At 46.7% G+C, this 24647-nt stretch overlaps 2 protein-coding genes across 4 annotated transcripts; one reads left to right on the top strand and one right to left on the bottom strand.

Moving 5' to 3' along the window:
• Positions 1-347: 347 nt before the first annotated feature.
• Positions 348-17495, top strand: capslb (calcyphosine-like b). 3 transcript variants are annotated; one of them, XM_041970076.1, is made up of 6 exons: positions 348-454; positions 4998-5136; positions 7669-7846; positions 8338-8547; positions 8639-8740; positions 17209-17495. In XM_041970076.1, the coding sequence occupies exons 2-5, from the start codon at positions 5000-5002 to the stop codon at positions 8738-8740; spliced, it is 627 nt and encodes a 208-aa protein (XP_041826010.1). In that variant the 5' UTR covers positions 348-454; positions 4998-4999; the 3' UTR covers positions 17209-17495. The 3 variants fall into 3 exon arrangements, with proteins under 3 accessions (XP_041826010.1, XP_041826009.1, XP_041826008.1); XM_041970075.1 differs by having other exon boundaries at positions 8639-8755; XM_041970074.1 differs by lacking the exon at positions 8639-8740.
• On the bottom strand, positions 17475-24032 carry il7r (interleukin 7 receptor). Its single transcript, XM_041970056.1, has 9 exons — positions 23896-24032; positions 23121-23349; positions 21243-21369; positions 21002-21162; positions 20757-20908; positions 20490-20646; positions 20299-20410; positions 20150-20222; positions 17475-20081 (listed from the first exon to the last, which is right to left on the bottom strand). Exons 2-9 carry the CDS (start codon positions 23206-23208, stop codon positions 19701-19703), a joined length of 1251 nt encoding a protein of 416 aa, XP_041825990.1. The 5' UTR covers positions 23209-23349; positions 23896-24032; the 3' UTR covers positions 17475-19700.
• Between the last annotated feature and the right edge of the window lie 615 nt (positions 24033-24647).

The raw sequence follows: 24647 nt of genomic DNA, 5'->3' as shown, positions 1-24647 counted from the left end.
TTCAGCGCTTACTTCCCTAGAGGTGGAGCAGGGGGGAGAGAGAGCGCCTGAAAGAGTTTCACACTTACGGGTCTCCTACACATGCGGGGGGACCAGTATGACTGTTCCAAAACCATTAAAAAGTGAATTTTGCATAATATGGGACCTTTAAGAGTCTGATTTAATAAAGTTTTTCATGTCATCAAGAGGGACTTTATACATGTAGTATAAATCCCTGCTTGATAGAGTAAAATTGCCCAGCACCAGACAGCAGCCAGACAATCATTCTGTTTGCAACGATGCTGGACAAGACAGGTTAAAAAAAATAAAAAAGATAAACGAGAACCGTGACGTCACCGTAGCCCCTCCCACAGAGGACCAAGCAACCAATAACAATGGAGAACATATGGTCTCCATGGTAACGGTGGATCGTTTGGGGAAGGGCAGCGGTGGTGTGAAGCTGCTGAGAAGAAAGGTGAGTTCCAGATGCTGTTATTTGTTTGTTTGTTTGTTTGTTTTTAATGTTCCTCCAGCAGCTTAGCGCTTAGAGTTCCGCGTTCTCCCCCCTGTTCTCCTCCGCGTTCTCCTCCGCGTTCTCCTCCGCGTTCTCCCCCCTGTTCTCCTCCGTGTTCTCCCCCCGTTCTCCTCCCTGTTCGCCTCCGTGTTCTCCCCCCTGTTCTCCTCCGCGTTCTCCTCCGCGTTCTCCCCCCTGTTCTCCTCCGTGTTCTCCCCCCGTTCTCCTCCCTGTTCGCCTCCGTGTTCTCCCCCCTGTTCTCCTCCGCGTTCTCCTCCGCGTTCTCCTCCCTGTTCGCCTCCGTGTTCTCCTCCGCGTTCTCCTCCGCGTTCTCCCCCCTGTTCTCCTCCCTGTTCTCCTCCCTGTTCGCCTCCGTGTTCTCCCCCCGTTCTCCTCCCTGTTCGCCTCCGTGTTCTTCTCCGCGTTCTCCCCCCTGTTCTCCTCCCTGTTCTCCTCCCTGTTCTCCTCCGCGTTCTGCGTCCTTCGCGTTTTTTTTCGCAATAACAGTAATAATAATAATAATAATAATAATAATAATAATAATAATAATAATAATAATAATGATGATGATGATGATGATGATGATGATGATGTTATCCTGAGAGCAGGAATGAGGGTCTGGTGGTCTGAGAGGAGCTGGTCTGGAAGTGCAGGGGATCCACGCTGAATTATAAACAAAGGAAGAAATTTCCAGTCAGGATCAATAAAACTATTAATTGTCACTCTGTTCCTTCATCCTGCATGAAGTTCTTTACCCTCTAAATCAGTGGTCCCCAACCCTGGTCCTCAAGGCCCACTATCCTGCAGGTCTTCGATGTCTCCCTGTTGCAGCACACCTGATTCAAATGAATGGCTCATTAGCAGATTTGTGCAGAGCTTGTCACAGAACCATTTAATTTGAATCAGGTGTGTTGCAGCAGGGAGACATCGAAGACCTGCAGGATAGTGGGCCTTGAGGACCAGGGTTGGGGACCACTGCTCTAAATAACCTGACAGAGCAGAGGCTCCTTCCTCTGACCAGCAGGGAGTGCTGTTGGAGTTGTGGAACCAGTTCCAGCTGGTTCTGCTGAGGAACCCTGCAGGGATGGAGAGAGTAGCAAAGGTGTTTACAGTTGTTTACAGGTGTCTTCAGGTGTTTACAGGTTTTTACTTGTGTCTGTAGTTATTTACAGATGCCTACAGGTGTTTAAAGGTGTCTACATGTGTCTACAGGTGTTATAGGTGTCTTAATGTGTTTACAGGTGTCTTCTGATGTTTACAGGTGTCTTCAGGTGTTTACAGGTGTCTTCAGGTGTTTACAGTTGTTTACAGGTGTCTTCAGGTGTTTACAGGTTTTTACAGATGTTTACAGGTGTCTTTAGTTGTTTACAGGTTTACAGGTGTTTACAGGTTTACAGGTGTTTACAGGTTTACAGGTGTCTTCAGGTGTTTACAGGTTTTTACTTGTGTCTGTAGTTATTTACAGGTGCCTACAGGTGTTTAAAGGTGTCTACATGTGTCTACAGGTGTTATAGGTGTTATAGGTGTCTTAATGTGTTTACAGGTGTCTTCTGATGTTTACAGGTGTCTTCAGGTGTTTACAGGTGTTTACAGGTGTCTTCAGGTGTTTACAGTTGTTTACAGGTGTCTTCACGTGTTTACAGGTGTTTACAGTTGTTTACAGGTTTACAGGTGTTTACAGGTGTTTACAGGTTTACAGGTGTCTTCAGGTGCTTATAGGTTTACAGGTGTCTTCAGGTGTTTACAGGTGTTTACAGGTTTACAGGTGTCTTCAGGTGCTTATAGGTTTACAGGTGTCTTCGGGTGTTTACAGTTGTTTACAGGTTTACAGGTGTCTTCAGGTGTTTACAGGAGTTATAGGTGCTATAGGTGTCTTCAGGTGTTTACAGGTGTCTTCAGGTGTTTACAGGTGTCTTCAGGTTTACAGGTGTCTTCAGGTGTTTACAGGTGTCTTCAGGTGTTTACAGGTTTTTACTTGTGTCTGTAGTTATTTACAGATGCCTACAGGTGTTTAAAGGTGTCTACATGTGTCTACAGGTGTTATAGGTGTCTTAATGTGTTTACAGGTGTCTTCTGATGTTTACAGGTGTCTTCAGGTGTTTACAGGTGTCTTCAGGTGTTTACAGTTGTTTACAGGTGTCTTCAGGTGTTTACAGGTTTTTACAGATGTTTACAGGTGTCTTTAGTTGTTTACAGGTTTACAGGTGTTTACAGGTTTACAGGTGTTTACAGGTTTACAGGTGTCTTCAGGTGTTTACAGGTTTTTACTTGTGTCTGTAGTTATTTACAGGTGCCTACAGGTGTTTAAAGGTGTCTACATGTGTCTACAGGTGTTATAGGTGTTATAGGTGTCTTAATGTGTTTACAGGTGTCTTCTGATGTTTACAGGTGTCTTCAGGTGTTTACAGGTGTTTACAGGTGTCTTCAGGTGTTTACAGTTGTTTACAGGTGTCTTCACGTGTTTACAGGTGTTTACAGTTGTTTACAGGTTTACAGGTGTTTACAGGTGTTTACAGGTTTACAGGTGTCTTCAGGTGCTTATAGGTTTACAGGTGTCTTCAGGTGTTTACAGGTGTTTACAGGTTTACAGGTGTCTTCAGGTGCTTATAGGTTTACAGGTGTCTTCGGGTGTTTACAGTTGTTTACAGGTTTACAGGTGTCTTCAGGTGTTTACAGGAGTTATAGGTGCTACAGGTGTCTTCACATGTTTACAGGTGTTTACAGTTGTTTACAGGTTTACAGGTGTTTACAGGTATTTACAGGTTTACATGTGTCTTCAGGTGCTTATAGGTTTACAGGTGTCTTCAGGTGTTTACAGGTGTCTTCGGGTGTTTACAGTTGTTTACAGGTTTACAGGTGTCTTCAGGTGTTTACAGGAGTTATAGGTGCTATAGGTATCTTCAGGTGTTTACAGGTGTCTTCAGGTGTTTACAGGTGTCTTCAGGTTTACAGGTGTTTACAGGTGTCTTCAGGTGTTTACAGGTGTTTACAGGTGTCTTCAGGTGTCTTCAGGTGTTTACAGGTTTACAGATTTACAGGTGTCTTCAGGTGTTTACAGTTGTTTACAGGTTTACAGGTGTCTTCAGGTGTTTACAGGTGTCTTCAGGTGTCTTCAGGTGTTTACAGGTTTACAGATTTACAGGTGTCTTCAGGTGTTTACAGTTGTTTACAGGTTTACAGGTGTTTTCAGGTGTTTACAGGTGTCTTCAGTTGTTTACAGGTGTTTACAGGTGTCTTCAGGTGTCTTCAGGTGTGTACAGGTGTTTACAGTTGTTTTCAGGTGTTTACAGTTGTTTACAGGTGTCTTCAGGTGTTTACAGGTTTACAGGTGTTTACATGTGTCTTCAGTTGTTTACAGGTTTACAGGTGTCTTCAGGTGTTTACAGGTTTACAGGTGTATTCAGGTGTTTACAGGTGTTTACAGGTGTCTTCAGGTGTTTACAGGTTTACAGGTGTTTACAGGTGTCTTTAGGTCTTTACAGGTTTACAGGTGTTTACAGGTGTCTTCAGGTGTTTACAGGTGTCTTCAGGTGTTTACAGGTGTTTACAGTTGTTTACAGGTGTTTACAGGTTTCTTCAGGTGTTTACAGGTTTACAGGTGTCTTCAGGTGTTTACAGTTGTTTACAGGTGTTTACAGTTGTTTACAGGTGTTTACAGGTTTACAGGTGTTTACAGGTTTACAGGGGTTTACAGTTGTTTACAGGTGTTTACAGGTTTACACATGTTTACAGGTGTCTTCAGGTGTTTACAGGTGTTTACAGTTGTTTACAGGTGTTTACAGGTTTCTTCAGGTGTTTACATGTGTTTACAGGTTTCTTCAGGTGTTTACAGGTGTTTACAGGTTTACAGGTGTTTACAGTTGTTTACAGATGTCTTCAGGTGTTTACAGTTGTTTACAGGCGTTTACAGGTTTCTTCAGGTGTTTACAGGTTTACAGGTGTTTACAGTTGTTTACAGGTGTTTACAGGTGTCTTCAGGTGTTTACAGGTGTTTACAGGTTTACAGGTGTTTGCAGTTGTTTACAGATGTCTTCAGGTGTTTACAGTTGTTTACAGGCGTTTACAGGTTTCTTCAGGTGTTTACAGGTTTACAGGTGTTTACAGGTGTTTACAGGTGTCTTCAGGTGTTTACAGTTGTTTACAGGTGTTTACAGCTGTCTTCAGGTGTTTACAGTTGTTTACAGCTGTCTTCAGGTGTTTACAGTTGTTTACAGGTGTTTACAGGTGTCTTCAGGTGTTTACAGTTGTTTACAGGTGTTTACCGGTGTCTTCAGGTGTTTACAGGTGTGCAGGCGTTTTTGCTTTCTGATTGGAGCGGCTGAGTCGAGTTTTTCTGCTTTTTCTGACACATTCAGATAGTTTTTCATTGGTTCTGTCTGTCCCAATATTTTCATTTGGGGCCCTGACATTTGCGTCCTCAGGTACCGATGCAGTGCGGCCTGTTCATAGTTCAACACACACACCTGCCATCAATAACACACTTGTACCCTGTGTGTAACGCCAGGGATGGCGGGGACATCAAGGCATGACCGGGAGATGGCCCTGATGGCCCGACGGCAGCTGTCCGAGTGTTCAGATCCTGTGGAGAGACTTCGACTCCAGTGTTTGACTCGAGGCTCGTCTGGAATCAAAGGCCTGGGAAGGTGAGCTCCGCCCACATGACCTTTTTTTTTTTTTAACTTGTTCTGTCCAGCGTCATAGCAGCAAAATGATAATCTGGTTGCTGTATCGTGCTGAACAAAGTTGCTCTGCCAAGGGGAGGCCTATGGGTAAGGCTCCTCTTGATAATCTGATCCATTTATTTATTTACTTTGAATCACGGAATCTATGTAATCTTGCTGGACCTGACCGGAGGGGACAGAAAAAGATGGAAGACAACAAAATGAAACAAAAGGGAAAGAAGAAAGAGAGAAAGAGGAGACAAAAACACCACAGACAGAAGGAAACGACGCTTCAATCCACACCATCACCAGACAACAAACTGCTACACCTGTACATGAACACACCAGAAAATTTCCTACAACTTCTACAAAAAACCAGAGCTGCTGGTCATTAAGAGTTTTAAATAATAACCAAATCAAAAAGACATGTCATGAGTTCCTGTCAGGTCAGATGGACCCCCGATGCTCAGAGGCTGACAGCTGCAAACTCACTGAGCAATGAGTTTTAATAAGAAGCAGAGAAGAAATTATCCTTCCTGAGTTCTCACCTTGTGGAAAAATCATTAAAATCCAGTTTCAGTTGGTTATAAGTAGTTCTTGTTAGTTAGTTTTAGTTATTTCTTGTTAGTTATAGCTTGTTATAGTTCAATCAATCATTCTCATTCTCTGTACCGCTTGGTCCATGACGGGTCGCGGGTGAGCTGGAGCCTATCCCAGTATTAACAGGTGAGAGGCAGGTACACCTGGACAGGTCACCAGTCCATCACAAGGCCGAGACATAGGGACAAACAACCACACACTCCTAGCCATCAATTAGCCTAACATCATGTCTTTGGATGGTGGGAGGAAGCCAGAGTATCCGGAAAGACCCACACATGCAAACTCCACACAGAAAGGCCACCGCCCTCAATGTTCGAAACCTACCCCAGCCAAGATTCGAACCAGCGACCTTTTTGCTGTGAGGCTGCGGTGCTAACCACCACATCACCGTGCAGCCCTATAGCCCCTACCGTGGGCTCACCACCTGCAGGAGGGGCCATAGGGGTCGGGTGTGAGCTGGGCAGCGGGCAGAGGTGGGGACCCTGGCGGTCTGATCCTCGGCTGCAGAAGCTAGCTCTAGCGATTCGTAGCCGAGTGTGAAGCGGCTGGGATGAGAACCAGCACCTCCAAATCTGAGACCACGCACCCGTTGGCGATTGACCTGCCGCGGATATCGAGTAAAAACCACGTCGCCGCACACACACCTGGTGGGGATTGGCCTTAACTCTGCTGTTTACACATCGTTGGTCAGTTTAGTCTCAGGAGTGTAAGACGCCGTCTCTATTCCACGGTTCTTCTGTCCTTCATCTCTCCTTTAATCCACAAAACAATCCAGGAACCTGCATTTTCCTCCTGAGAGGAATGAAAAACAGATCGTCTCCAAGGAAGGACGGCAACTCGCAAAACATGTCTGGCAAGTCAGTAGCTCCTGAAGAAGAAGAAGAAGAAGAAGAAGAAGAAGAAGAAGAAGAAGAAGTCTTCTGTAGGGTTAAAGGGATGGAAGCTATCAGTCATTTTTGTCTTTGTGGATAAAAACATGTTTACATGGATGCAGATATGTGAGAATAAACATGATTCACCTGGTTGTTTACCTGTGGGAATGTGTTTGTTTGCTGAAAGCAGAGAAAAAACAAGGACTTTCCAATGTTTTAATCAGAAGTTTATCTTCTGTAAAAGTACTGCGGTACTCTTCATGAAGTCCTCCAGCAGGATGACTTTATTTACTTGTTTATTAATGTGTGTGAAGGACAGCTTCGCAGGTTTAAACTGCTGCGTCGTGATTTGTCCTGCGTGCAGCTGCAGGCTTGGGGGTCTGGGGAGGGGGGTTACTGCAGAACCAGGACTACGTGTCGGAGTACTTGCGGTTTTCCTGTCGAAGCTTGGCTGAGTCGACGCTGTGGCAGGATGTTTATCTCTGCCGTGTTGTTGCTGCTCTTGTGGTTTTCAGCTGTGGTGTGTATCTGCTGTGTGCAGCTCTTGTAGTACTCACTACTTCAGGACTGTACCAGAGTTCCTTCATGAGCAGCTGCTCCGTGTTTCTCCTCCACTGATCTTAGAAGCAACAGATCCAAGGTCTGCAGCACACTGATGCAGTCAGAACCAGCTCAGCTAAACAAGCTTCTTCCACACATTCACCCGAAAAGCAGCACAAGTACTTCACACAGAAAAGATTTACTCTGTAGTACTTCTTCCTCCAATGACCGAAGAACATCCGAAGGTGGATGTTCTGATCCATCCTGATTCACTATTAATAACCGTCCTGATCAAGTCAGCTGATCAGCGATTATCACAGAACAGTACTGAAAGTACAGCTAGTACTTCTTTACTGTCTCTATGGATACTTTAATACTTCCAGCTGGATTTAAAGGGCAGGTTTATGGATTTTTATGAGGCTGATGTTGGTTTCTGATTGCTGGATTCTGACCAGGTGTGTAACATCCGTACTGAGGTGTGTTTTCTGTTTGTTTTTGCCAGAATCTTCAGAATCATGGACGACAACAACAGCCGCTCCCTGGACTTCCAGGAGTTCCTGAAGGGCCTGAACGACTACGGGCTGATGATCGAGAGGGACGAGGCCACGCTCGTGTTTCAGCACTTCGACCGCGACGGGAGTGGAACCATCGACTTTGACGAGTTCCTCATCACCCTCAGGGTTTGTTATGCCGCAGCCACGTTAGCGGAAAGCATGTGAAGGATGTGTGATCATAACCTGTAGCTGCTCTGAAGAAAGAAGTCCTGCACATTATATCAGATTACTTAATACGTTTTAGTTTTCTTTAGATTACTTCACGTTATATCAGATTAAATCAGACTATGAAATTATCTCATATAATTTTATAGTATTATGTCAGATTACTCAAAACAGATTTCACATTATATCAGAAACCTTTTAACAGATTCTGTCATCTTTTATCAGAAATGTTTTAGATCAAATCAGATTAATTATAAAAACTTTGGTCAGATTATTTATAACAGATTACTTCAGATGAAATCAAATTACTTCAGATTTTACCAACAGATTATTATATACTGTTTCAGGTTAAATCATATGACCTCAGATTAAATATGATTACCTCAGATTATATAATATTACACTGACCGAGGGTTTTTCACGGTTTGAACTCCACCTTCGGTTACCTGCAGCCGCCCATGTCGAATGCCCGGAAGGAGGCGGTCATGCAGGCGTTTCGGAAGTTGGATAAAACTGGAGATGGCGTGGTCACCATCGAGGACCTGCAGGGGGTTTACAATGCCAAGTACCACCCCAAGTATCAGAACGGGGAGTGGACTGAGGAGCAGGTTTTCCAAACGTTCCTGGACAACTTCGACTCTCCGTACGACAAAGACGGGAAGGTAGTGAATTTTGCTCTGAACGTTTTTCCAGATGTTTTCCAGCTGCTTCTCCCGCCTTCAGCCTGCTGATCTGCTGTGTTTCTCTCTGAAGGTGACTCTGGAGGAATTTATGAATTATTACGCTGGAGTGAGCGCCTCCATCGATACAGACGTCTACTTTATTGTGATGATGAGAACCGCCTGGAAGCTCTGAGTTAGCATCGTTCTGGTAAAGAGCTCAGTGGTCCGGTGATGGGAGGAGGTCCTTCTGCTCAGTATCTTGTATGGTTACTTATTTAAACCATCCTCAGAAATGTTTGGACTTTCAGAACCATACAGGATACTCAGTAATATTAGAGTATCTTCTGATTCTGGGTGCTCTTAGTCGCCTGGTCCGACTCCTCACTGGGTTCAGCTTTTTCACTCAGTTTCTGGACGTCAACAAAACCTCAGTTTCCCTTCAGATCCTCAAATCACTGTTAAACTTTATTGGCTTCCTTCCTTCTACTGAACCTCCAAAATCTGAAGTACAGGTGGAAATACTAAGTGAGTTCAGGCTCTCCCTCATACTCAAGCCTTGTTTTTATCTTATCTAAGGAGAGAGTGACAAAAACAGGAGAAAAAGATAGAAAACAACAGCAAACCAGATAAACAGCTGCTACGCCTGTAAAGAAATGTATCAGAAAACATCCTACGGCCTCTGGAAGAAAACAAAGCAGACAATCATCAGGAGCAGCTACAGGAAGACGTGAGCAACAGCAGCAAGTAGAGCAACTGAAACGTATCAACCCTGCAGGACAACAATGTGAATGCTTGGTAGGAAATGAGAGCCCTGCTTTGGTTTTTATTGGATCTAAAAAGCAAGGGGGTGGGACATTAGAGTAAGAGAAAACATCTCATTGGATGGATCAGAGCATGCCCACAAGTGCAAGATGTGTCATTGAGTCCGTTTGCATGGCCATCAAAACCAGATATCTGGGAGTAATCAGATTACTGTAGTAAACTGTACATTAACCAGTCCATTATCTGATTTAGTTCAGAGGTGGTGATGTCACTTCCTGTTATTTTCAAAACATCCGGTCTTTGTTGAACATGGTAGCCCACATAGTTAGCGTTAGCTGATCACATGGCTGCCTGCAGTCTGAGCTGCTAATGTGAGAGACAGTCCTAGCATTAGCTGTTAATGTGTTAGCCCGTGGTCTTAGCGTTAGCTGTTAATGTGTTAGCCCGTGGTCTTAGCGTTAGCTGTTAATGTGTTAGCCCGTGGTCTTAGCGTTAGCTGTTAATGTGTTAGCCCGTGGTCTTAGCGTTAGCTGTTAATGTGTTAGCCCGTGGTCTTAGCGTTAGCTGTTAATGTGTTAGCCCGTGGTCTTAGCGTTAGCTGTTAATGTGTTAGCCCGTGGTCTTAGCGTTAGCTGTTGTTACGGCCCCCAGCCTGCCAGCCTGAGGCCGTATTATTGGGAACAGCTGTGCCTCGTCAGTCGCCTGCAGGAGCTGCCGCCTCGGCTCCGCCCTCCTCCACCGGGATTGGTCGACCGGCATTCCGGACTCGCCCGAGGGACCGTTCGGCTGGGAGGCCTCGCCCATAAATGGTTCATTCCAGCTTCGGTCGTGGCAGCTGTGAGCATTGAGCACAGTCTTGCCGGTTTGGGAACTCTTTGTGACATAGTGGACTTGTGAGAGCTTTCTGTGACAGTGATTTAAGTTTGGTTTGAAGAAAAGACGTTTGTGTTTGAGTTACATTATTAGAGCGATTTTGGCTAACTGTTTTGGTTTGGTTTTTCCCTCAACAGGAGGAGGAATTTGTGTTTGTTCAGCAATTGTTTTGTTTCTTTATTGATTTGTTTGATAGTCCCAGTACGTTAATTGTCTGGTGGACCCTTTTTTTGTTGTAGATATAATTGTTAAAGCACCTACTGTGGACACCTTTTGTTATATTTGGTTATAGCCGGAGGCAGTATTTGTGTTTATATCTCGATATTTGTTTTGTACAATAAATCTTTGATATTGTTTGATTTGACTCCGGCCCGGTTTGTTATCGACCTACACCCTAGATTACCGAGGTCATAACAAAATGGGGGCTCGTCCGGGAGTTTAATTAGTTTATTGTGAGAACAATAGCCTAATTAATACCTGATTGGTAACAGTTATCAGCCGTGAATAGATTGATCAGCGTGTGTGGCTTGGATTGTCTTTCCTGCAAACTTACTGCATTGTGAGGGGCTGTGGCAGCCAGAGAGATGGCTAAATTCGATTTGGATCGGTTCCGTGAGAACCCGACATTGGATTTATTGGCGTTATGTCGTAAGGACGATTTAGCTGTCATTGCTGACTTCTACGAGATCCCGGTGCCAAAACAGGTACTTAAGAGGGAATTGAAGGCGTTGGTTGTGGCTGGTTTGGTGGAACGGCGAGTGCTGACCCTGGAAGGGGGTGGTGCCGAGGGTGTTCCGACTGTGCCTGAGGTAGCAGGTCCGTCTGGTGAGACGGGGCCGTGCAAGCCTGAGAGCGGGGATCTGAGTGATCCTGGAAGTCCGGGAGAGGGGACGGCCGAGGGGGATGACAGGCCCGCGACCCCTGTCACCCTGCCCCGGTTTGATCCCCCCCGCTTTTCTGTGGACGGCTCGAGTCCCTTTCGGGGGGACGTCCGGCTACAGGTCAGGTTGGCCAGGCTACAGCTGGAAGCCCAGGAAAAGGCCCACCAGAGGCAAATGCAGCTTGACATCCGGAGGATGGAGATAGAAGCTGATAAGGTTGTCCGCCTGCGCCGCCTGGAGCTGGAAGCCCAGGCGGCGACCGGTGCCAAGCCAAGCGCTGGGACCCCGCTGGGATCCCACAGCGCCGCCACGTCTTCGGGCCCTTTTGATGTGTCTAAGTTCATTCCGTTTGTGCCGGTGTTTCGGGAAGCAGACATAGACAGTTATTTTCCAGCGTTCGAACGCATCGCGCTGGCTTTAAGGTGGCCACAGGATTGCTGGTCCCTCCTGGTGCAATGCAGGCTGTCGGGGAAAGCTCAGGAGGTGGTGGCAGCACTCCCCCTGTTGGAGAGTCAAAGCTATGACATTGTAAAGGCAACGGTGTTGAAAGCTTATGAGCTGGTACCGGAAGCCTACCGACAGCGATTCCGTGCCTATAAGAAAGAGATTTCCCAAACCTATGTGGAGTTTGCTCGGGAGAAGTGCAACCTGTTTGACCGGTGGTGTTCATCATGTGGGGTCACTTCTCTCGAGGCGTTAAGGGAGCTGATCTTAATGGAGGAATTTAAGAAGCAGCTCCCTGAGCGTCTCGTTGTTCATTTAAATGAACAGCGAGTGAAGGTGTTAGCGTCAGCTGCAGTGGTTGCTGACGAATTTGTGTTAACACATAAAACGGTGTATGACTCTACTGCACAACCTGTCTCTGAATATAGATCGGTAAAAGGCCGATCGAAGGAGGAAAGAGCCTGCTTTTACTGCCAAAAGACGGGTCATTTAATTGCCCAGTGCAGAAAGCACAAGCAGGACAGCCCTTCCTCCCCTTCAAAACAAAAGTCTGTGGGTTTTGTTCAGAATACAGGCAAGGCAGGTAAGGTTGTCAGTACCCTAGAAGGTTCCTCAATAGATCCATGTTTTACTCCATTTTTGATGAAAGGGGCCGTGTCAGTCCCCGGTTGTACCACAGGAGGTAAGCAGGTCGACGTGCTTCGGGACACAGGAGCTTCCCAGTCCCTTATTTTGGCGAGCACCCTTCCCTTTTCGCAGGAAACGCACGCTGGCTACAGCGTGATCCTGCGAGGAGTGGAGATGGGGTATGCGCCCCGTCCTGTGCACCTGGTACACCTAAAAACTGATCTAGTGACGGGGATATTTCCGATGGCGGTATGTACTGAGCTGCCCATTAATCATGTTTCTGTCCTTCTAGGGAACGACATTGCAGGGGGCAGAGTAATCCCCGCATTGGAGGTGCTGGACCATCCGGTGAGGGATGTCACGGGAGAAACATGTGTGGTAACTCGAGCTCAGGCTCGTCAGAATCGATCACTCGATGATGAGATTGATTTATCTGACAGTTTTCTGTGTACACCTTTTTCAGGTGGAGATGGGGAATCGCCACCTGGGAGAGTGGCTGGGAGGGGGGTAAAGGCAGACATAAAAGCTCGACCGGCCCCCTCGTCCCCGGCTACCTCCCGGCTGTCGATGACCCGAAAGCAACTGTGTGAGGCGCAGAGGGGGGACCCCACGCTTCGCAAGTACTTTAACGAGGTGGTGAGTGCTGACAGACTGGAGACTGGAGATAGAGCATTTTTCTTGCAGGATGGAGTATTGATGCGACGTTGGTGTCCGGTAGTGATCCCGGAAGTAGATTGGAATGTCGAAAAGCAAGTAGTAGTGCCAAAACCCTACCGTGAACAGATTCTACTATTGGCGCATGACGATCATTGGTCGGGCCATTTAGGGATAAATAAAACATACCAGCGGATATTAAAACACTTTTACTGGCCGGGTTTGAAAGTTGATGTGGTTAAACATGTCAATGGCTGCCACCTTTGCCAAATCGTAGGCAAACCAAATCAGAAAGTGCCCCGTGCTCCGCTACATCCTGTCCCTGTTATATCCGAACCCTTTGAACGGTTAATAATAGACTGTGTAGGCCCTCTTCCCCGATCTAAGAAAGGAAATGTGTTCCTCCTGACACTTATGTGCTCCTCGACTCGGTACCCGGAAGCAATCCCGTTGCGCCGGATTACCGCTCGCGCAGTGACGACAGCTTTGCTGACCTTCTTTTCAACTTACGGCTTACCTCGAATCATACAAACAGACCAAGGGAGTAATTTCATGTCTAAAATATTCAGGCAGGTGTTAGCCGAGTTAGACATTAAGCATGTAACGTCGACTGCGTACCATCCGGAAAGCCAAGGTGCGTTAGAGAGATGGCATCAAACTGTGAAGGCAATGATGCGAAAATACTGCCAAGTAGAAGGAAATACGTGGGATGAAGGAATTCCCTTCCTTTTATTTGCTGCTAGAGAGGCTCCTCAGGAATCCTTGGGATTCAGTCCCGCCGAACTCATCTTTGGTTACGAGCGGAGGGGACCGCTCAAGGTGTTAAAAGAGAAGATATTGGAGACACCACTGTCTCCCAGTGTTGACGTTTCTGGGTTTGTGTCTTCGTTCCGAGACCGTTTGAAGCGCTCACGAAAATTTGCGGCGGCCTCGTTAGAAATAGCCCAGACTAAAATGAAGAGACGATACGATAAAAAGACGAAAAAACGAGAGTTCAAGGTAGGAGACAAGGTAGTGGCTTTGCTCCCTATATCTGGGACAACTTTGGATGCGAAGTTTGCGGGACCATATACGATTACACAGCGTGTTAGTGAGACGAATTATGTAATCGCTACTCCGGACCACCGGCGAAAGACGCGTAGATGTCACATTAACATGTTGAAGGCTTATGTGTCGCCGAGCGTCAAAATGGACCAGGAAGAGGCTGCGACTCCAGCCTCATTAAGCGCTGCACCGGTGGGGGTGATAGTCGGACAGAAGGGGATTGCTCGGGACGAACCACCAACGGAGGAGAAAGACATCTCTCTCTCGGTCGCGTCCAGACTCACACCGCGTTTAACTAACACTGCGATGCTAGCTGCGCTCCCGTCCACTTTGCACTATCTCTCCGCCGTCCAGCGTACAGAACTTATCCAGCTAATCGAAGAGTACCGTGTTCTATTCAATGATATCCCAACCCGCACGCATGTTGTCAGTCATGATATTGAACTCATCAACACTCGTCCTATCAAGCAACACCCGTATCGCTGTAATCCGACGAAGAGGGAAATAATGAAACGTGAAACTGACTACCTGCTGGAAAACAATTTCGCCAGAGTTAGTAATAGCCCGTGGAGTTCGCCTTGTCTGGTAGAGACCAAGCCAGACGGGACACCGCGTTTCATTACGGATTACAGAAAAGTGAATTCTGTTACCGTGCCAGACGCTTTTCCGTTACCCCGAGTAGATGACTGTGTGGACACGATCGGGTCAGCTCGATTCGTGACAAAACTCGATTTACTGAAAGGTTACTGGCAGGTTCCATTAACTGACCGTGCTTCAGTTATATCCGCATTTGTGACACCAGACCGATTTTTACAATACAATGTAATGCCATTTGGGCTGTGTAACGCCCCGGCTACGTTTCAGCGGTTAGTGAATGAACTGTTTTCGGATCTGCCTAAGTGTACAGCATATCTGGATGACGTGGTTGTGTACGCGGCTACCTGGGAGGAACACACCTCTGCCTTGGAGAGGGTATTTTCGCGACTAGCTGAGGCTTCATTAACCCTAAACCTAGCGAAATGTGAGTTTGGTCGTGCTACGGTCACATATCTAGGTCGACAGGTAGGACAAGGGGTGGTGCGCCCGATTGAAGCTAAGGTGACAGCCATCACCGAATACCCGGCTCCCGACAGCAGAAAATCCTTAAGACGTTTCCTAGGTATGGCTGGTTATTACCGCAACTTCTGTAGGAACTATGCCACAGTGGTGGAACCGTTAACCTCGCTCATGAGTCCCAAGAAGGATTTCATTTGGACCTCAGCCTGTCAGCACGCGTTCGACAGTGCAAAGGCGCTTCTTAAAAGCTCGCCCGTTTTAGCTGCCCCAGAGATGGCTAAACCCTTTAAATTGGAGGTTGATGCCAGCGCGGTAGGGGTTGGCGCTGTACTTCTCCAGACTGGTGACGACGGAATTGATCACCCCGTCTGCTACTACTCCCGGAAGTTCAGCCGGCACCAACTGCACTATTCCACAATTGAAAAGGAAACGCTGTCCCTTCTGTTGGCTCTACAACACTTCGATGCGTACGTGGGGTCCTCGCCAGTGCCCATACAGGTATACACAGATCATAACCCGCTAACATTCCTTGCTCGGATGTACAACAGCAACCAGCGACTCATGAGGTGGGCGCTCGTAGTACAAGAGTACCAGCTGAGGATATCCCATAAGAAAGGGACTGACAACCAGTTTGCTGATGCCTTGTCTCGAGCGTGACAAAGTGATTTATTGTGAACATTGTGTGTGTGTGTGTGTAAACAGAAAGACCGAAATGAAGGATAACCATGAGCTTGTGTGCTCGTGATAGCTTTTGACACTGGCATGTTTACGTGATTATTTTTTTTTTTGAAAAGGGTTCCTTACTTGGCGTGGTGGCCAAGTTTTAGGGAGGGGGGTGTTACGGCCCCCAGCCTGCCAGCCTGAGGCCGTATTATTGGGAACAGCTGTGCCTCGTCAGTCGCCTGCAGGAGCTGCCGCCTCGGCTCCGCCCTCCTCCACCGGGATTGGTCGACCGGCATTCCGGACTCGCCCGAGGGACCGTTCGGCTGGGAGGCCTCGCCCATAAATGGTTCATTCCAGCTTCGGTCGTGGCAGCTGTGAGCATTGAGCACAGTCTTGCCGGTTTGGGAACTCTTTGTGACATAGTGGACTTGTGAGAGCTTTCTGTGACAGTGATTTAAGTTTGGTTTGAAGAAAAGACGTTTGTGTTTGAGTTACATTATTAGAGCGATTTTGGCTAACTGTTTTGGTTTGGTTTTTCCCTCAACAGGAGGAGGAATTTGTGTTTGTTCAGCAATTGTTTTGTTTCTTTATTGATTTGTTTGATAGTCCCAGTACGTTAATTGTCTGGTGGACCCTTTTTTTGTTGTAGATATAATTGTTAAAGCACCTACTGTGGACACCTTTTGTTATATTTGGTTATAGCCGGAGGCAGTATTTGTGTTTATATCTCGATATTTGTTTTGTACAATAAATCTTTGATATTGTTTGATTTGACTCCGGCCCGGTTTGTTATCGACCTACACCCTAGATTACCGAGGTCATAACAGCTGTTAATGTGTTAGCCCGTGGTCTTAGCGTTAGCTGTTAATGTGTTAGCCCGTGGTCTTAGCGTTAGCTGTTAATGTGTTAGCCCGTGGTCTTAGCGTTAGCTGTTAATGTGTTAGCCCGTGGTCTTAGCGTTAGCTGCCAATGTAGGAAACCATGGATTTAGCTTTAGCTGCTAATGTGAGAGGTAATACACTACTTAACAGTTTACAGGCAAATATTTTACTTTGTTTATACTCTGAATTCCTGCTGCGGAACGCTATCCTGTTTTTCTTGTATGTTCCGTTCACGTTGTGACTGCGGTGCTTCTGCCTTTTATCAGAGGACGTTGAAAAGATGGAAGCTACACAGCTTTGTGGACATGCACAGATTTGAGACAAAGACATTGGAGAATTAGGGAGAAATCTATGTGTGTTAGTCAGATCTCTAATAATCCGATAATGGCAGCTACCACATAAAGGATAAAAATCACAAAGTGCTTCCCAATACAGCAGAAAACAGCGGTTGCATCAATCAGTCAGATGTTCTCTGGAGAAAAAAAGCTCGCTGAACGGAAATAAGATGAGGATGTAAAATAGTGATGAGGGTTTTGGTGCTCAGTACCGTCCAAGGATTTAGAATTAATCTTGGTAGTGTCATGTGACTACGTGCCAGTTATGCTGCTGCATCCAAGGTCATCACTTCGTCTCAATGAGGTGAACCTGAACGCATCACCTCTAATTTACACAGATTCTCCATCAACCTCATGGACTGACTGCAGATCTACAGAGTTCATTTCTACAGACTGACATCGTCATGAGATTAACCATCAGGTGTTTCTCCTGACCTGCAGGTGACCAAGGAGGAGTTCATCAACTATTACTGCGGCGTTAGCGCCTCCATCGACAGCGACGTCTACTTTATTCTAATGATGAGGAACGCCTGGAAGCTCTGAGCTGAAGAAACACCTGTTACACCAGCAGGACTCCTCTGGACCGGGTCCTGGATCAGATCTGGATTTACCTCCAGTCAGTCGTCTGAATTTCTGTGTTTTCATAGTTTAGAAACATTTTGAACTTTTTGTGATTGGGATTTGATGAAATCAAGAAAACCTTCTCAAACATTTTATATTTTATTGTACACAGACAGACATTTGGGTTAAATAATAAAAATAATGTGCAATGAAAAAATAAAGTATGACATGACAAGTCCGAGTGCATTAATACAGACGAGTCAGATCTTATTTAGACGAGTTAGAGCCGAGTTAGACGAGTCAGAGTCAAGTTACACAGATCAGGTCCTGGTTAGACGAGTCAGATCTGAGTTAAACAACTTAGGTCCTAGTTAAAATAGCCAGATTCTACTGAGCCAAATCAGATTAGAGTTAGACAAGTCAGAGCAAAGTTACACAGGTCAGGTGCAGGTTAGACAAGTCAGATCTGAGTTAGACACGTTAGGTCCTAGTTAGAAGAGTCAGAGCCAAGTTAAATGAGTCAGATCCAAATTAGTCGAGTCAGATCCTAGTCATTCAGACAAGTTGGGTCCTAGTTAGAAGAGTCAGAGCCGGGTTAGACAAAGCAGGTCTTAGTTATGGAAGTCAGATCCGAGTTAGCCGAGTCAGATCTTAGTTAGGCGAGTCAGACGAGTCTGGTCTACATGAGACGAATGAATCAGGAAACTGAAGCGTACATTCTGGGTGTGTTGCTGTGTGAGGTGAAGGTTGTGTTGGGTATTTAAGCAGCAATATCATTTTTTTTCATCTCCAGGACTTTTATCTCCTCACAGACAGACAGTCGGATCAGGTTGCCATAGTAACATATCCACAGCGACTCCACAGGCTAGCAGAGACGCCATGGCAAGAGTTTTAGTTCTCTAACAGATGAGATGGGTTTAGGTACGAGCAGCTTTCAGAGGACATCACCAGAGTTTTGTTTCAGAGGAATCAATTAAAGTCATATTTGCCTGGTCACAGAGGAAAGGAGAACCATTAGAACATCCACCTTCTCCGCCTTGGAGTGGACGAGTTCGTCTCATCATCTGGCCCTACAGGACTTTCTTTTTAATCTATAGGTTACTTAAGAGGTTCTAGGCATCTCCTGGTATTTCAGAGGTCTTTCAGGAGTTTCCAGGGATAAATTAGATCCTTTAGGTGATTCTCGGGATTATTTGTATGGGTCATGGATATTCTAGGTTTCTTTAAGTATTTATGGTTCTCCAGGTGGTTCTATACTAATTAATCAGGAAAGAGACGTTCTGGTGATCATTTGGATTACTTTCAAAAGTTCTGGTGATCTGATTGATCTCAGTATCAGACAGTAGGTGGTCCTGGTTGTCACGGTTGGTGGTCTAGTTTGTAGTTCTCCTTGGTAGTGATCCTGTTTCCAGTGTTGAAAGAAAGAAGGTCCTCAACAGAGGACTGGAATGGATGTTTGGGTTGAGAAGATTTTTGTGGTTAATAATGATGTAAAGGAGACGTTCAGATGGGTCCTGCCATGAGTTTGGAGGTTCTCATGATCTAATGATGGTTCTGGTTTTCCGTTGGTGCTAAGCGGAGGTGTGCCAGGAGTCACTTCAGTTCTTACTGGTTCCTCTGGGCTCTGAGCTTCAAAGGAGATTAATGGGGATCATGGAGTTGTTTGTGTTTTGGAAGGTTCTGTTGGACGTTTAAGGATTCCCTCAGGTGTTTATTTTCTTTTTTATTTATTTTTGGGACTTGGGATTGCAGAGGAATCACTCAGAGTGCCGAACTCTTCAGCTCTTCAACAGGCTGCAGTGTCGAGACGACTTGAGTTCCTGTGAAGGTTGAACACCTTCCAGAAAGCCAACAGAAGCAGCAATCACCTGCTCTAAAGTAGATCCTCCTCTCTGATTGGCTGTCCCCACTGTGATCATGGGAACAATGAGATCATTGCTTTTACTCACCACTTAGCTCTAACTTAGTGTGAATGTGAGCAGTGAAAAAGAAAAGGCCTCTCAGGTCTGGTTGGTTGGGGGTCCAGTGGAGGAAAAGGTCAACGTTCCTCTGGTCATTTAGCAACTCGGAGAAACAGTAAAGTAATCAGATTACACCTGAGGAAAAGTAATGGATAAGCATTAGGATGTCAAGCTGATGTCGATGCACGAGAAGTCAAACATCAGAGGAAGACACCCGGTGGATGCTTAGATAAGTCCCAGGATGATTCGATGTCCATCCAGGAACCCTGAAGACTTTGCAGTTCTGCACACCAACATGTCCAAGAACCTCCAAAGTTCAGAAGAAGATCCATGTTGGAGAGTTAAAGAAGGTTCTGGTGGTTCTGGAGCATCTTGTGGTGTTCTGGTCCTGTCAGTCCAGATCTGCTTCACCTACTTGATCTGGTAGAAGCTGGACATGGTGACGTAGGCCTCCTCCTGCTTGTTAACTCCAAACTCCACCTCGTTTCCTCCGTTTTCAGGCTCAGGCATGTGTGAGCGCTCTTCCCACGGCAGGATGTTGTCGGGGGATGGACTGGCGCTCGGGAGGCTGTCCTGGCCATCGGAGGAACTCCTGCTCAGCAGGGCGGAGAGCTCCAGCTCCTCGGTGCTGACGCTGGTGGTGCTCCTGCAGTCGGAGCTCTGGGTGGAGCTGGAACAGGAACCGGCAGCAGCAGGACTGATTGAAGGCTCCACTTCCTCACAAGATGGTGTCTCCAGCGGGAAGACTTTGAGATGACTGAACACCTCAGGGTTAAAGTTCAGCAGAAGACCCTGGAGAACATCAGATGGTTGAAACATCAGCAGAAGCCAGCAGAGTAAACAGGAAGTCAGCGGCCTACCTTATTTGGCTTGCAGACCTGAACCAGAGTCTGTTTGGGATGTGGGATGCTCGGCCACATATAGGTGAAGATTCTGGGGAGGAGGAGTAAAGTGTTAAACACAAGAAGACATGTGAAGACAGGCCTTCTGACAGGAAGCAGAGGCGTACCGCTTCTTCCAGAAGGCCACAACGCTGGAGGTCACCACCAGCACGAAGATGATGCACACGATCAGCATGTACATGATTTCCTGCTGCTCCTGCATCTGGTCCTGGTTCTGGACTGAATGACAGAGAAAATGGGCCATTATGGTCCTCAGAGTTCTGCAGAACCTGCTGCAGAACTGTGTCATTGTTCTTACCTGCAGGAAGAACGAAGCTGAAGGTGTTGCTCCACTCGCTCCAGCTGCCCTGGAAATGCTTCTGAGGGATCGCCCTCACCTTCACACGATACTCCGAGTGTTTGTGGAGGTGCTGCATGTCGATCTTAAGGAAATTCTGGGAAGAGAAGTTCTGAGTCTGGATGAGAAGAGAGAAAAAACAGATTACAGCTGAGGAACAGCGCAGCATCAGCTGAGAGAAAAGACATCTCCATGGTAACAGAAGTTTCCTCCTGCTGTTGATTGTACCGTCTCAACTCCTGGGGTGATGTGCAACTGGAACAGCTGGTTCTCCAGCGTCAGGTAGTCCTTGCTACTGTATTTAGTCCTGATGTAAATCACAGCCTGCCTGCCCTCCTGGTCAAAGGTGACGTTCCACACCTGAGGACTTCTGGGTTTAACTGCAACACAAAGAGGAACCTGAGAACATCCTGAACAACAGAATTAAACCAGCTTGTGACCATGCTGGATGTTCTCTGTGAGCAGATGTTTACCGATCTTCTTCAGGTCAACTGTGGCTGAACTCTGGTCTCCGCTCTTTAAGTGGACCTTCAGATTCCACACCGGCACAGGATGCAGGTCTTTGGACCTGATGGTGTCTCCGGGAGACTCCAGACACTTGGTTTCCCCGTTCTTAGGGCCCCCTTTTACATAACTGAGCAGAGAAACAGAGTTCTGTGGGTAGCTGAAGCTGCTGTGAGCTGCAGGACACGGCAACATGCTGGACATATTTACCACAGAGTCATGTGATCGATGCGGTTGCCTTCATCATCCTCATCATCCTCGTTGTCGACTCCAGTCAGCTGACAGGTCAGACTGTTCTCTATGTAGGCGATGTGAGAGCTGCAGCTGATTCTGGGCTCTGACAGGAAACACATGTAAAAGTTTTCATCCGGTCTCATTTTATCTCCAGTAGCAGATAAAAACATGTCAGATGAAACAGACGTTTCACCATGAGATGAAAACATGAGCTGATGGAATCTGATGGAAAAGTTGGAACAGGAGCAACAAAAGGTACAAACCAGAAACACCTGGAGGAGCATTGGACAACTAACCAGGTTACCTGGCAACAGGTCAGTAACATGACTGGGTATAAAAGGAGCATTTCAGAGAGGCAGAGTCTCTCAGATGGAAAGATCATCCTGCATCCATCACAGCAGCACGCCTGCAGTCCAGACCTCTCACCATCAATCAGCTGATCTCCTGGTGAAACGTCGCTGTTTCATCCTCTGATTGTTGATCTTCATTCTGGTTTCTGGTTTATTCACAGTTTACACAGACCTGAGTTTATGGAGTTCACGTTGTAGAAAACCGATCGGTTATAAATGTGCGTTTGTTACTGAAATTGTCTGCAAACTTGATTGTGAGCCCAGCTGGTTCTGAGGAGACCCGGCCGGGATCATTATGTCAGACCTCTGGTTCTGCAGGAGAACCCGGGCAGTCAGTGACATGTGAAAACAGCTGACAGGAGGCGGAGTTTAACTCCAGAAGGCGGTCTGGTTCCGTCTGCAGGTTGGAGGATGGAGAGGAAGAACAGTGGAACCTGCATCTTTCGGGACCAGAGGTTTGCTTCTGATAACCTGCCAAAAACCTTGAAGATGTGGATCAGAAAGCTGAGCCGGCCAGGTTCTGGTCCAAGTCGGGTTCAGATTTAATCTTTTCTCACAACCTGGTTTCTGGAAATAAACTGTAATGTTTTCTAGTCAGAAATGATAAGCTGGACTTTTCTTCTTGACTTACAGAAGCACCAGGTTCAGTTTTAGTTCCAGCCTGGAAAATGAGGAAGGATCTGATGAGGCTGCGCTGCCGGACTTTCATATGACCTGAGAGTGAACCAGGTTCTTTTCTCTGGGAGAATATCACCTCCATAAGAGAAGAAGAAGAGTTCAGATCAGAGGGAGGTGAAGAAAAGAGGAGGAACTGGTGGTTGTTCAAGCAGTTTTGTGAGAAATGGAGGATCCTGACATTAGGCGGGAAGGTAAACCCGACGTCATCTGCATAGAAACAAATATGGGATGTATGAATGAAGCTGGACCAATCAGAACGGACTCTGGACTGAAGCTGGCCCAATCAGAACGGACTCTGGACTGAAGCTGGACCAATCGGAACGGACTCGGACTGAAGCTGGACCAATCAGAACGGACTCTGGACTGAAGCTGGACCAATCGGAACGGACTCGGACTGAAGCTGGACCAATCAGAACGGACTCTGGACTGAAGCTGGACTAATCAGAACGGACTCTGGACTGAAGCTGGACCAATCAGAACGGACTCTGGACTGAAGCTGGACCAATCAGAACGGACTCGGACTGAAGCTGGACCAATCAGAACGGACTCGGACTGGGGCTTGTGGAGGAGTTTCTGTTCCTGAAGCTGCAACCGGAGATCAGATCCCATCATCTCGCCGTCCAGACCAGCTGCAGGTTTCACTTCAAGTCAACTCTTCTAACAAGGATGGTTTTCAGGATAAATCAGCACCTCTCTGCTGCTCACGGACTCCTCTCCTGTTTCACTGCTGGCTTTCTATCATTCCTGGAGCGCAGTGAGTGATGAGTTCTGATGTCGTCTACATTTCTAGTTGTCCTTCACAGAGAGAAATACTGGATCTTCTCACCTGTGTCGGCGTCTCCGTCTCCGCTCTGAGCTTCGCCTGCAGCCACCACCAGCAGCAGCAGCAGGGCAATCCTCCACCCAGTCTGCATCCTCTCAACAGATCTCTGTCAGCTGCACACAAACTCACCTGCTTCAGCTCTGCACGGCACTAACCCCGGCAGCCGCGAGCAGCTCTAGTCAGCGGCAGGAGGAGGAGTGGCCAGTGGAGGAGGGGGAGCTCACAGGATGTTCTGCAAACCAGAAAACACCAGAGGCAGATTATTCTGCCATCATGGGGTTTTCTGCAGGCTGGGAGAAGCCAGAACCGCCCAGCTGGGTTGTGGATTGGTGTGAATCTGGCAAGACGACTTATTTCTCTCAGAAATCCAGATTTCTGAGAGTCCAGACTCGGTTCTGACAGGTTAAATATAAAAAGCTGTTTTGTTTTTGATGCTTTTCTGCCTGTCTTGCTCTGAATCAGTTTATTTAAAAAAAACAAAACTGGTTAAACCAGCTTTGTCCCCATTCCGGTCCAAAGGGGAGACTGCATCAGTCTGAATGAATCTGGCTGCTTTAATCCAGTCGTCTCTAAACTAGCAGGAATGGTGGTGTGGTCATGTGACCAGATCTTCATGCAGAACAGGACGACTTTATTCTGTCACACAGCAACATGAGGCTGAGTCTAACCTCCAAGCCACTTCCTGTTTACTCAGGTGGTTTGTTTTTAAATGAGGCCAACACTAGCTGGGTCTGGTTTACTGAGCCTCAGCCTGCAGGTCTGGACGGAGGTCCGGCACCTGGAGCAGCAGGAAGATCAGCTGTTAGTTAGCAGCCGGAGGCCTCAGAGCGGTCATGTCTGCTTCCTCCTGTCAGCCAGAGGAAGGTTTCATGTCATGCAGCAATGCATGCTGGGAAACGGTGCTGCAGTACCTGCTTCTCCTGTGTGAAGAGGAAGGCAGCAGGTGGAGGAAGAGAGAAGCCAGCGTGGTCACATGACTCCTGTCGGCCAATCAGAACTGCTCATTCACATCCTGCAAATAGAGTAACCATAAGATCCCCCCCAAACACACACACACACACACACACCCAACCCTCCGCTGTCAGCTTCTGTTTTCTACCAGTTGTGTGACAGATTAACTGGTTAAACTGGTCTGTCAGCATCACAGCAGGAAGGAGAAACAAGACCATTAAATACAAACTTTATAAGAAATAAAAGAGATTAAATAAAAACAGAAAGAAAAACCTAAAACATAAAATTGATCCATAAAACAGAAATAAAGTTCCAGTGTGAAGAATTAACAGCTGTTCTGATAAAAGGCAGTAAATAGAAAAGTTTTAACTCTGATGTAAAACTGCTGAGTCAGCAGACCTGCAGGTTTCTGGGAGTTTGTTCCACATGTAAGGAGCATAAAGCTGAACGCTGCCTCTCCATGTTTAGTTCTGACTCTGGGAACAGAAAGTAGACCTGACCCTGATGACCTGATGGATCTGGTTCATAACCAACCAGAAGATCCTGAATGGATTCTGGTCCTAAACCATTCAGGCCTTT

Source organism: Melanotaenia boesemani, chromosome 19, assembly GCF_017639745.1.
Source record: "Melanotaenia boesemani isolate fMelBoe1 chromosome 19, fMelBoe1.pri, whole genome shotgun sequence".
In the NCBI taxonomy this organism is placed as follows: domain Eukaryota; kingdom Metazoa; phylum Chordata; class Actinopteri; order Atheriniformes; family Melanotaeniidae; genus Melanotaenia; species Melanotaenia boesemani.
This window is presented reverse-complemented; position numbering and strand designations above follow the sequence as displayed.